This window comes from Nerophis ophidion, linkage group LG07 (genome assembly GCF_033978795.1).
Source record: "Nerophis ophidion isolate RoL-2023_Sa linkage group LG07, RoL_Noph_v1.0, whole genome shotgun sequence".
Classification (NCBI taxonomy): Eukaryota; Metazoa; Chordata; class Actinopteri; order Syngnathiformes; family Syngnathidae; genus Nerophis; species Nerophis ophidion.
In genome coordinates, this window is record NC_084617.1 from 35,033,828 (window position 1) to 35,046,192 (window position 12,365).

General features: G+C 36.6%; 1 protein-coding gene across 14 annotated transcripts in view; it reads right to left on the minus strand.

Annotated features, from left to right (window-relative positions):
• Positions 1-1,993: 1,993 nt before the first annotated feature.
• The window catches only part of LOC133556297 (potassium channel subfamily T member 1-like), a 320,711-nt gene continuing 310,339 nt past the window's right edge, over positions 1,994-12,365 (minus strand). For all 14 annotated transcript variants that reach the window (XM_061906103.1, XM_061906091.1, XM_061906090.1 and 11 more), the window contains 2 exons: positions 8,070-8,154; positions 1,994-2,920 (listed from right to left, as the gene is read on the minus strand). In XM_061906103.1, coding sequence (XP_061762087.1) covers positions 2,800-2,920; positions 8,070-8,154 — 206 coding nt within the window. In that variant the 3' untranslated portion in view covers positions 1,994-2,799. The remainder of the gene's footprint in view (positions 2,921-8,069; positions 8,155-12,365) is intronic.

Consider the following 12,365-nt stretch of genomic DNA (forward strand, 5'->3'; position numbering starts at 1 on the left):
GTTCGACATCGAAAATGTCCGATACAGACAGTCCCGCAGTGTGTTTACTTGTGCAAAGTGAGCGAGTTAGCATCTAAATGTCCTCCTAAAAAGTTGGTCAAAGTTGGACTTTTCTCGTATTTCAGTCATTTACAAAAAAGTAAACATGTTAGGCAATGAACTACAGGGAGCTAGCGGCTACACAACAGCTAAGCACACAATAGCACACAAGCTAGACAAGGTAATAATTAACTAAACAATATTGCAGTGCAAAACAGCACATTTGTCCAATATAAACAAGAATCAAATAATTACTTATACATACAACATATTAGAAAGTATCCAGTAACAAACGTGTCAGCACCATTCACTTTACGACGACATGAGCGTAATTTAATACAAGATAAAACATTTACCAGTTCACTTCAACTTTAAGACAGCATAAGTCCATTCCTGATAAAAAAACAAAACAAAAAAAACAGGTTAATGTCTTTCATACAGTCGCTACCAGTGCAAAATGATACAATGACACTGAAATTGTATCAGAGGTGGACAAGTTGTATCGGGACACCCTTAGATTTGCAAGACAACATTATTTTTTAATGTTAGATTTCTTTTTTTGCTCCTTTTTGATCATCATTATTTTTAAATATGCAAAACAAAAACAATCAGACATTTGTATCTTACCAGGTGTGGTGTGTGAGTGACAAGGAAAAAAGCTCCGACTTGCCTGCTTAGAAGAGAAGTATGTTGTGTAAATCTTTACGCCCTGCATGCAAGACGACTCGTCTTTTTTGGGGGGGGAGGGGGGGGGCACCCGTGTTGTATTGGGGTCAATGTTTGACAGGTTTATTGGTTTTGATACAGTGGAACCTCCAATGCTGAACATAAATTGTAGTCACGCCTTAAAGGTCAAACAAATCTTTACGTTTAAAACATGCAGACTTTAACTTCGCAAACATTCTCGGAATTACTATGGTGTTTTGGAAATGTGACGATAACCATAGAATTGTACATTGAACTTTACGTCCTATGTTTTTCTTTATTTTACTTTTATTGTGCTGTAATGTTCAACTATTCCTCACGTTTGTTCTGAAACATCACATGAATATTTCTTCTTTTTTTTTTTGGAGGTTCCACTTGATTTTTTCAAAGCCTGACAAGAAGCTGAAAGTGTGTGCTCCTTGAAGAATGTCTCGTGGTGTACAAACAGGTATTTACAAATAAATAATGGCACATTAGCAGATTAGAGGAAATGATGAATACTGACTTCAAAAAGAAAAAACACTGAGGGGGGAAAAAACAGACGTTGTGATATAAAACGTTGGCGTTGATCCCAACAGCCACCAGGGAGCAGCAGACTCAACTATGTAAACATATTCAACACATCATTGCGAGTCCATACAGCAGGTGGTCATAACAATAATTGCAAGAATAATACTCATAATAATATTATGATAATTATAACGACAATAATACAAATAATAATCATGATATTATTACTATGATTATTATTATTATTCTTATTAATAATGATTATGATGATGATTATTATTAATCAGAATAATACTAATAAATAATAGTTATTCATAAATATGGTTATTAATTATAATATTAATAATTAAATAATCATAATAATAATAACACATCATAATAATGATCATAGTAACAAGGTTAATCATACACATAATCATAATAATTATCATAATAAAATTTTTCATCATCAAAATATGATTATGATGATTATTATTAATAATAATCATTATTAAGAATGAATAATAATGGATTATTAATAATTCTTAATTGTAACAATAACCATAATAAAAATATCATAATAATAATAATCATAATCATAATCACAATAATAATAATAATTATAATATTATGATTATTAGTATGACAATAATACAAATAATAATAATCATAATAATATGGTTATTATTTTGGCGATGATTATTATTATTAATAATGATTATTATAATGATTGATGATTATCATTATTATTAGTCATTGTCGTAATAATAATAACAATAATAACTATGGTTATTAGTCATAATAATAAGAAATACAAATAAAAATCATAATAATAATCATAACCATAATAATAATAGTCAGAATAAATATAATAACCATAGCTATAGTAATCATCACCATCATAATATTCATCATCATCGTAAGCTTAATATTATGATTATGACAATGATTATTATTAATAATAATCATAATGATTGATGATTAATATGTATTATTATTAATACTTAATAATAACAATAACCACGATGCTAACATTAATTAAATAAATATATAATAATAATCATCATCATCATAACAATAAGAATCATAATAACAATTATCATAATAATCATCATAATTTTAATAATAATCATAATAATAATAATCATCATCATCATAATAATCATGCCCAAGAGTGGGAGTCCACACACCTGCCATGATGATGATGATAACAATATTGTCCCGTCCCCCCCGCCACACACACACACTGACACCTGTGCTCCTACAGGAAGTGTGTGTGCTCCTACAGGAAGCGAAACCACTGAGACCCAAAAGAAAAAGATTGCTGTATGTTGCTGGCCTGATGCTTGGCCCACACAAGGCACGAGGGCACAGAGTGTGTGTGTGTGTGTGTGTGTGTGTCTGTGGCAAAAAGAAACTAGCCTTAGACGACGCCCTCCATGTTAGTTGTGACAAGATGGCGGGTGATGAGGCACTCTTCACGCGTCAGCAGAGTGACGCCAACAGTCCTGTGCGGCGCTGGCTCCGAGATCTATGGTCTCACCAGCGTAAGGAGGGGGGGGGTTCTCATAGGTGCGTCTCGTCTCTGGTCTCCGAGCCGAAGCACGCCTGGTTCCTGGTGCCTCGACACTGGCCCACCTGGGACTCCTCGGGCATGTGGGCCAGGGGGTCTGAGCGGATGATGTACCTGAAGACCACACACATCCCACAAAACATGCTGTTGGTTTCCATGACAACGGCCTCATGGAGCCTGCAACATGTGGTATTGACGTCCGTGGCTGTAGACAACCTCCTGATTAAGTGTTTAAAGAACGCCAAAAGACCACATTAAAACATCATGGCTAGAGACTGGAACCATTCACATTTGATCCAGTACTTAATGGTAGAAATGTTCAGTACTTTTGTGTGTAAATAATTATTAGTTTTTGATGTAAAACCTCATTTTTATTACTTAAAAAATTATGTGATTATGATAACAGATATTATATTTTGTTTTATAAACACATTTCTCATTCTCATTTGCAAGTAGGACATTAAGTTGCAAGTCCAAGTGGTTTTTGTTGCGCCCTAAAAAGTGTTAATACTGTAAGCATTGCACTAATTACGCACCGGCAGTTTGATTGCAACTTGTAGTTGTAGTTTTTATTAACACATTTGGATGCAGTGAAATATATATACATACATACATATATATATATATGTATATATATATATACATATATATATATATATATATATATTTCTTTTTTTTTTTTTTTTTTAAATAGCCAACGCTAATCAGTAGCATGTCAATAGCAAAGTCAATGTATATTAGCATTAAGCTAGCACATTTTTGGAAAAGTAGAGCCTTAGTTTTCTTACCTTGGGGCCTTTTTTTTAAAAGATAATTTCTTTGTTGGCATTGAACAATTCAACATTACCAAGAGGTAGTTTGGCTGTGTCCGCTCTCAGTGCTGCTGGAGTGATCGCCAGGCACCGTTGGATCATACGTGAATCGATGCCTGGTAGGACCGGCGGGGTTCGGTAGGTGCCAGAAAAAAAGTACCGGATCAATGCCGAATGAGTCACTTGTCACAACATCGGTTGTGTAGCTGCCTCGTAGCTCGGTAAACTTGTTAATAGCGGTGTCTCAATCTGATGTTAATATCCCATGTCAGTATCTGGTGATATCAGCTTGCATCTAAAAATATCCGATACAAGCATGTTTACTTGTGTAAAGCTGTACAGCCTTTTAACATCTAAATGTTCTCCAATATTTCTTCTATCTTAGTCATTTACCAAAGGTAAACATGCTAGGCTATATTCTAAATGGAGCTAGCAGCTACACCACAGCTAAACACACAATAGCGCACAGGCTAGACATATTCACTGCTTCTCAATTATTTACAGGTAGAAGAAAATATAAATAGTATAGTTGGCCTATAACAGGGGTTGGCAACCTTTACCACTCAAAGAGCCATTCCGACCCGTTTCACAAAATAAAGAAGACAATGGGAGCCGCAACCGTTCTTGCGAATATCTACTGACGGTCATCCAGATAACAATAATAAGGCCGTGCTATGAAGCCATTGCAACATGTACGAACAGCTTGCCAGCCAAGCAACGTGTTGTATGTGGCTTCTGCAGATACACGTACACGACTGCAAGGCATACTTATTCAACAGCCACACAGGTTACAATGAGGGTTGTGATATAAACAACTTTAACACTCTTACTAATATGCGCCACAATGTGAACCCACACCAAACAAGAATGACAAACATATTTCGGGAGAACATCCTCACTGTAACACAACATAAACGCAACATAACAATTACCCAGAATCCCATGCATCCATGACTCTTCCAGGCTATATTATACACCCCCCCGTGTGTCAGTTGAGGTGAGCGGGGTTGAAAGAGTCATGGATGCATGGGATTCTGGGTAATTGTTATGTTGCTTTTATATTGTGTTACTGTGAGGCTGTTCTCCGGAAATGTAATCGTCATTCTTGTGAGGTGTGGGTTCACAGTGTGGCGCATATTAGTAAGAGTGTTAAAGTTGTTTATATCACAACCTTCAGTGTAACCTGTGTGGCTGTTGAGTAAGTATGCCTTGCAATCTCGTACATCTGACGATAGAAGCAGAGAAATGCATGAGTTCGGCTGGCCGGCACGCAGATAGCATGGTGTAAAGGCGGGCGCGATGACATGTTGTAGAGGACGTTAAAAGTAAAGCCATCACGGCACGCCCTCAATATTGTAGTCCGAGTAAAAGTTGGAGAATGTTAACCCCGGGTGATGTCCAGGAGAGGCACCAAAATCCGGAAACCCCCTGATTGTTTGGCGATTATGCAGCTGAGCCACATCAGAGTGGCCATAGAGCTGCATGCGGCTCCGGAGCCGCGGGTTGCCGAGCCCTGGCCTATAAAGTGGTTATAAGTACACCTCTGCATAACATTGTAGCCTTATTAACATCAAAGAAAACAACAACGGTCATTCCTCGTCTCCCACCGTAGCCGCGTGGAAGCCATATGCTTCGCCATATTGTAGTACGGGAAAAAATAAAGTATGTTCACCAGGTCACCCCCCACCCCCCATGGGCGCTCCACTTTTTCAGAAGGACCGCCTCAATTTCAAAATATTGCAGTCTTACACATACAAGGCCTCTGTATTAGAAAGTATCCAGTAACAAACGTGTCCGCATCATCCAACTTAACTTGTCCTGAGCTTCAAGGGCAAATGCACTTTTTTGGGGGGAATTCTGCCTATCATTTACAATTCTTATGTAAGAGACAAACACATTTTTCTTTTTTTAAATGCATTTTAAATATTAAATAAATGTGATCAAAAGTCAGCTTACAATGGAGCCTATCAGAGCTGTTCCATTCCACCTATAAAGTCACTAAAAACATCCTCCATTGAGGTTTTATATACACACCGTAAGTATATATATAATTATAATAACATTTAATATTGATGTATTTTGTTATTTATCATACGCAGTGCACTCATTCTGAAAATGCATCACATCGTTAGATTTTTCACTTACTGTACAATGTTTGCTGTCATTAGGATGCCGACTGCTAGGATGTTCATATATTCACGTTTAGATGAAGAAAGACTCATAATCCCTGTGAAGGAACGTTCTCTGCACTTCCGGGTCTAAATTGGCTGTCGAAGTGTACTAACTTTTTGGAATATGTTGTCATCCTTCTACTGTCCAGGTGAGAGGCATGATTTATGATCGACTATAAACTTTCACGGGCAAAGGAATCGAGAAACCAGCTTACCACGCCATGATGTAAACATAGCAGCATAAATTGGTGATACTTACTTAAATACTTAATCTGTGTTAGCACTTATAATAACAATATCACTAATACTTGGTCAATATTCAAGTCACAAAATGTAAATAGTCCATCTGTGTTAGCACTTATAATAACAATATCATTAATACTTGTTAATATTCAGGTCACAAAATGTAAACAGTTTAATCTAGGCATTCCCGTTCTTTCAAACCCTTTTTTGACCCTTTTTGTGGCGACTACTCCTCCCACATTTTTCAACCCACTTCAACCGTTCCACCGTCAAAATATTCCTCCAAATTAGGACAAAAAAACAAAGTTGTTTTTTGAACTGGAAAAATTCCCGCTTTTCCCGGAATTCCTTCATACCATTTTCCCCCAAAAAATGTTACTAAGTCAACATTCCTCGACCGATTTGAAAAATTTCAACACCAACCATTCTAACTCATTCAGAACAGTACTTGTTTTTGTTTTTTTTGTTTTGTTTTTTTAGCATTTTCACAACAATTCCCAATTTCCCCCGAAATTCCTAAATTTCCATGAGATCCCATTGAAATCAATGGGACATTTTTCAAAGTTCCACAACTCCAACATTTTTTATCCGAATAAAACCGTTCCAACTTCAAAATATTCAGTCTGTTCAGAAATTGTTTGTCTTTTTTCAATGATTCGCATAAAATTTCTGGATTTCCTAGAATTCTCAGTTTTAGGGACATTTTTCCCATTCAAAATAAATTGGCCATTTTTCAAACTTCCACAATTCCCATATTCTTCAACCGATTCAAACCATTCCACCTTCAACACATTCAATTCATCCTGGAAATGTTTTCCCCGTTAAACAAATTTCCAGGAATTCCAGTTTTTTTTTCTAACCTTATATACAACCTTTTTTAGTGCAATGACTCCTTCCACATTTTCAACCCATTTTTACTGTTCTACTGTCAAAAAAATCCTCTGAATTAGGACAAAAAACAAGTTGGTTTAAGAACTTGAACAATTCCCCGTTCTCCCGAAATTTGTAATACCATTTTTCTGTTAAAAATATTACTACTTCAACATCTCTTGATGGATTTAAAGAATTCCAACACTAACCAATTCAGCTCATTCAAGACATTCATGCCTCCAATCATTGAAAACAACAACAACAACAACAACAACAACAACACTTTTCCCTAAACTCCCACATTTCCAGGAAGTTCCCATTAAAATGAATGGGAACTTTTTCCAAGTCGCACAATTGCACATTTTACAACCTATTCAAACCATTCCACCTTCAACACATTCAACTTATCCTGGAAATTCAAACTACCTTTTTTTCTATGTTCAACAAATTTGCAGGAATAACAGTTTTTCTCCCTAACCTTTTCCAAACATTTTTAGTGTTATAACTCCTTTCGCATATTTAAACCCATCTCAACCGTTTATCTGTCAAAACATTCTTCTTAGTCAGGACACAAAAAAACAAGTTGGTTTAAGAACTAGAACAATTCCCGGTTTTCCCAAAATTCTGCAATACCATTTTTCAATTAAAAAGCTGTTACTACACCAACCAGTTGAGGTCATTCAGGACATTCATGCGCTTAATCATATTTTTTTAAATCCCACTTTTCCCAAAATTTCCAAAATTCCAGGAAGTTCCCATTGAAATGAACGGGACATTTTTCCAAGTTGCACAATTCCCACATTTTTCAACCAATTCAAACCATTCCAACAGCAACACATTCTGCTCATCATGGACATTCAAACTAACACTTTCCCAAGTTCCAAACCCAATTCCGGTTTTCCTGGAAATTGAAACTCTTCAACATTCAAATCCTTCCAACATTGAAACTATTCTTACATTCATGCTACATTCTGTCAGCATTCACACTCATTTCCTCAAGAATTGCCTCTTCTAGTTAACATATGTTTTAACCACAAAAAAGGGGAAAAACAGACTTTCCAAGAGTCACCTTTTGAGCAGTGTGTATTTTTGACTTGGGCGCCACGTAAACCAACCCTCCTCTCCAGCAAACAAAATATGGCCGTGATAATAAGTGACACTTCTTACACGATGTCGTTGAGTTCCAACATGGTGTCCGGAGGCGGGTTGATGAGGACGTAGGACAGCGTGTTCTGGTGGTCGTTCATCTCGTCTGCGGACAAACAATCAGGAGTCAGACGTCCCTTCAAGAGCCCGCTTGGCCCCGACCTTTACAGCCCACAGCACAGAAGCAGACATGTGACTCACAACGTATTATTATTATTACTGAAACAACTACATATCTCAAATATTATAAATAAACACATTCTCCAAAAATTTGTTTATTTATAATGTATTTATAAATATTGACAGGCTGCATTTGAAAAAATACTGAATTATTAGCACCTCATAATGTGGGATTATATTTTTGCAGACAGGTTATTGAACATTTTGATACCGTGACGCAATAGTCAAACATAATATGGAGGTACCGTATTTCCTTGAATAGCCGCCTGGGCGCTAATTAATTTAAAACCTCTTCTCACTCCTGCGCTTATTCAAGGCATGCGGTAAAAGTAAGCAGGCGCTAATAATTTTAAAACCTCTTGTCACCCCTGCGCTTGCCAATGGCATGAAGTAAAAAAATAAATGTGATTTAAAAAAATTATAATAAAAAGTTTTTCTGCGGCCGCGGCCCGGTGGTTGGGGACAACATGTCATCGCGCCCACCTTCACACCATACTATCTGCGTGCCGGCAGGATGCATACATTTCGCTGCTTCTCATACAAGATTGCAAAGCATAGTTGGTCAACAGCCATACCTTTTACACTGATGGTTGTGATATAAACAACTTTAACACTCTTACTAATATGCGCCACAATCTGTGAACCCACACCAAACAAGAATGACAAACACATTTCGGGAGAACATCCTCACAGTAACATATTATAAACGCAACATAACACCTACCAAGAAGGCCATGCATCTATGACTCTTGGCTATATTATACACGCGCTCCCAACCCCGCCCACCTCAACCGACGCACGGAGAGGGGGGCGGTTTTTTGGTGCTAGCGGGGTGTATAATATAGCCAAGAGTCATAGATGCATGGCATTCTGGGTAAGTGTTATGTTGCGTTTATAATGTGTTACAGAGCCGATGTTCTCCCGAAATGTGTTTGTCATTCTTGTTTGGTGTGGGTTCACAGAGTGTGGCGCATATTAGTAGGAGTGTTAAAGTTGTTTTATAACACAACCATCAGTGTGATTTGTATGGCTGTGGAACAAGACCCCTGGTTTACACATAGTAAAAGCAGAAAAAAACTATTCCGCCACTTTGAATAAGACGACAGGGGAAGCGTCACTTGTGACGTCACGAATTTGACCTGGCGGTAAAAGTAAGCATGCGCTAATAAATTTGGGGAGCGAGGTGTACCTTGCAGTAATTCAAGGCAGGCGCATGTTACATGCCCGGCGGCAATTCAAGGAAATACGGTATTAAATGTTTCAACTGAGATTTACTATGCGTCTCCATTACAACCCACCTGCTTGTGGTGCTTTACAAAGACACAAGGGGGCGGAAGAGAGAGAGAGGGGCTCAGCGTTACTGACGGACAAGGGGGCGGGGCCAGGTGAGGACATGCGCAGGTTCAAACATGCACACGTCACCATCGTCACCTCATTCCAACACTAGCTGGTGAGGCGGGAGGTTGCCATGCCGACGGACGACAGTCAGCCCCCATGGCGACGGACACACACAGAAAGAGGACATGCTCCAGCATCCGTCAGACGGCACCACAGCGGAGAGCAGGACGCGGCAGCCGTGCGAGAGGGGAGGACGTCATCTTGGATCAGAGTGTTGTTTACACGATTCATTAGTTTTGGTGCAACGGGAACGCATGACTGATAAGATTCCACACTACAAATATGACCCACAAAGTTAATCATGATCACTTTTTATTGGCACGGAGTGAGTTATTATTACTGAATTAACTATCAGTACTAGTATAATATCGTGTATTAATGAATCAAAACTAGGTAATATACTCTGTTTGAAAAGTACCGGTTCCCCATTTATTACATTTTTTTAACGCAGTGACATTGCTGGTTTTACGAGCAGAGGAGCATGTTCAGCAGCGCACACTGACAGAGTACTTACAAGCAGACACAGTGTGTAGATCAGGGGTCACCAACCTTTTTGAAACCAAGAGCTACTTCTTGGGTACTGTTTAATGCAAAGGGCTACCAGTTTGATACACACTTATATAAATTGCCAGAAATAGCCAATTTGCTCAATTTACCTTTAACTCTATGTTATTATTAATAATTAATGATATTTATATTTGTGGAAACACTGATCATCTTAATGATTTTTCACAATAAATATATATAGAAAAAGATAAATAAAATAAAAAAGGGTGTTTCTGTCAGTCATTCCGTCATAATTTTTTTTTCCTTCTATGGAAGGTTTTTTTAGAGAATAAATGATGAAAAAACAATTAATTGAACGGTTTAAAAGAGGAGAAAATACGGAAAAAATTAAAATTGAATTTTGGTACACAGTTTATCTTCAATTTCGACTCTTTAAAATTCAAAATTCAACCGAAAAAAAGAAGAGAAAAACTAGCTAATTCAAATCTTTTTGAAAAAATTGAAAAAAGAATTTATGGAACATTATTGGTAATTTTTCCTGATTAAGAATAATTTTACAATTTTGATGACATGTTTTAAATAGGTTAAAATCCAATTTGCACTTTGTTAGAATATATAACAAATTGGACCAAACTATATTTCTAACCAAGACTAATCATTATTTCTTCTTGATTTCTGGAACAAAAATTTTAAAAGAAATTGAAAACACTTTGAAATAAGATTCAAATTTGATTGTACAGATGTTCTAGATTGGCCAGAATATCTTTTTTGAATTTTAATCATAATAAGTTTGAAGAAATATTTCACAAATATTCTTCGTCGAAAAAACAGAAGCTAAAATGAAGAATTTGATTAAAAGTGATTTATTATTCTTTACAATAAAAAAATAAATTTACTTGAACATTTGATTTAAATTGTCAGAAAAGAAGAGGAAGGAATTCAAAAGGTAAAAAGGAGTATGTGTTTAAAAATCCTAAAATCATTTTTAAGGTTGTATTTTTTCTCTAAAATTGTCTTTTTGAAAGTTATAAGAAGCAAAGTAAAAAAATAAATGAATTCATTTAAACAAGTGAAGACCAAGTCTTTAAAATATTTTGTTGGATTTTCAAATTCTATTTGAGTTTTGTCTCTCATAATTAAAAATGTTGAGCTTGTGACCAGCTTGCTAGTAAATAAATAACATTTAAAAAATAGAGGCAGCACACTGTAAGTGCAAGTGTAAGTGTAAGTGGTAAGTGCTGCTATTTGAGCTATTTTTAGAACATGCCAGTGGGCAACTCATCTGGTCCTTACTGGTCATTAGGGAGACTGGACGCATTTTGGTGTAGAAAGTAAAGATAAAGGTAAAGTTATAACACTGAAACACCCTCAGGAAGAGGTGCAGCAGCGTCACTAATCCTGGCCTCAATGGGGACAGATAAAGTCAGTTTCTTACATGTATCATTATCACTGGAGGACGAAGGAATAGCTAAACATGCTTCACTGCACACCCTAGAACAGAGTTGTTCAACCTTTCTTGAGCCAAGGCACATTTTTTGCGTTGAAAAAATGCGCAGGCACACCACCAGCAGAAATCCTTAAAAAACTAAACTCAGTTGAAAGTAAAATGTTGTTGTCGCAATTTTTGGATATAACTTTAAAGTATAACCAAGCATGCATCAATATAGCTCTTGTCTTAAAGTAGGTGTACTGTCACCACCTGTCGCATCACCCCCTGACTTATTTGGAATTTCTTTCTGTTTTCCTGTGTGTAGTGTTTTACTTCTTGTCTTGCGCTCCTATTTAGGTGGCTTTTTCTCTTTTTTTTGGTATTTTCCTGTAGCAGTTTTATGTCTTCCTTTGAGCAATATTTCCCACATCTACTTTGTTTTAGCAATCAATAATATTTCAGTTGTTTTTATCCTTCTTTGTGGGGACATTGTTGATTGTCAATGAATTGATTAACGTGGACCCCGACTTAAACAAGTTGAAAAACTTATTCGGGTGTTAGCATTTAGTGGTCAATTGTACAGAATATGTACTGTACTGTGCAATCTACTACTAAAAGTATCAATCAATCAATCAGTCATGTCATATTCAGATGTACATTGTGGACGATGTCTTTGCTCCACAGTAAGTCTTTCCTGTCGTAGCATTCTGTTTTGTTTACTTTGAAGTCAGTTCATTTTTAGTTTCGTTCTGCATAGCCTAGCTTTAATACCTTTTCTTAGGGGCACTCACCTTTTGTTTATT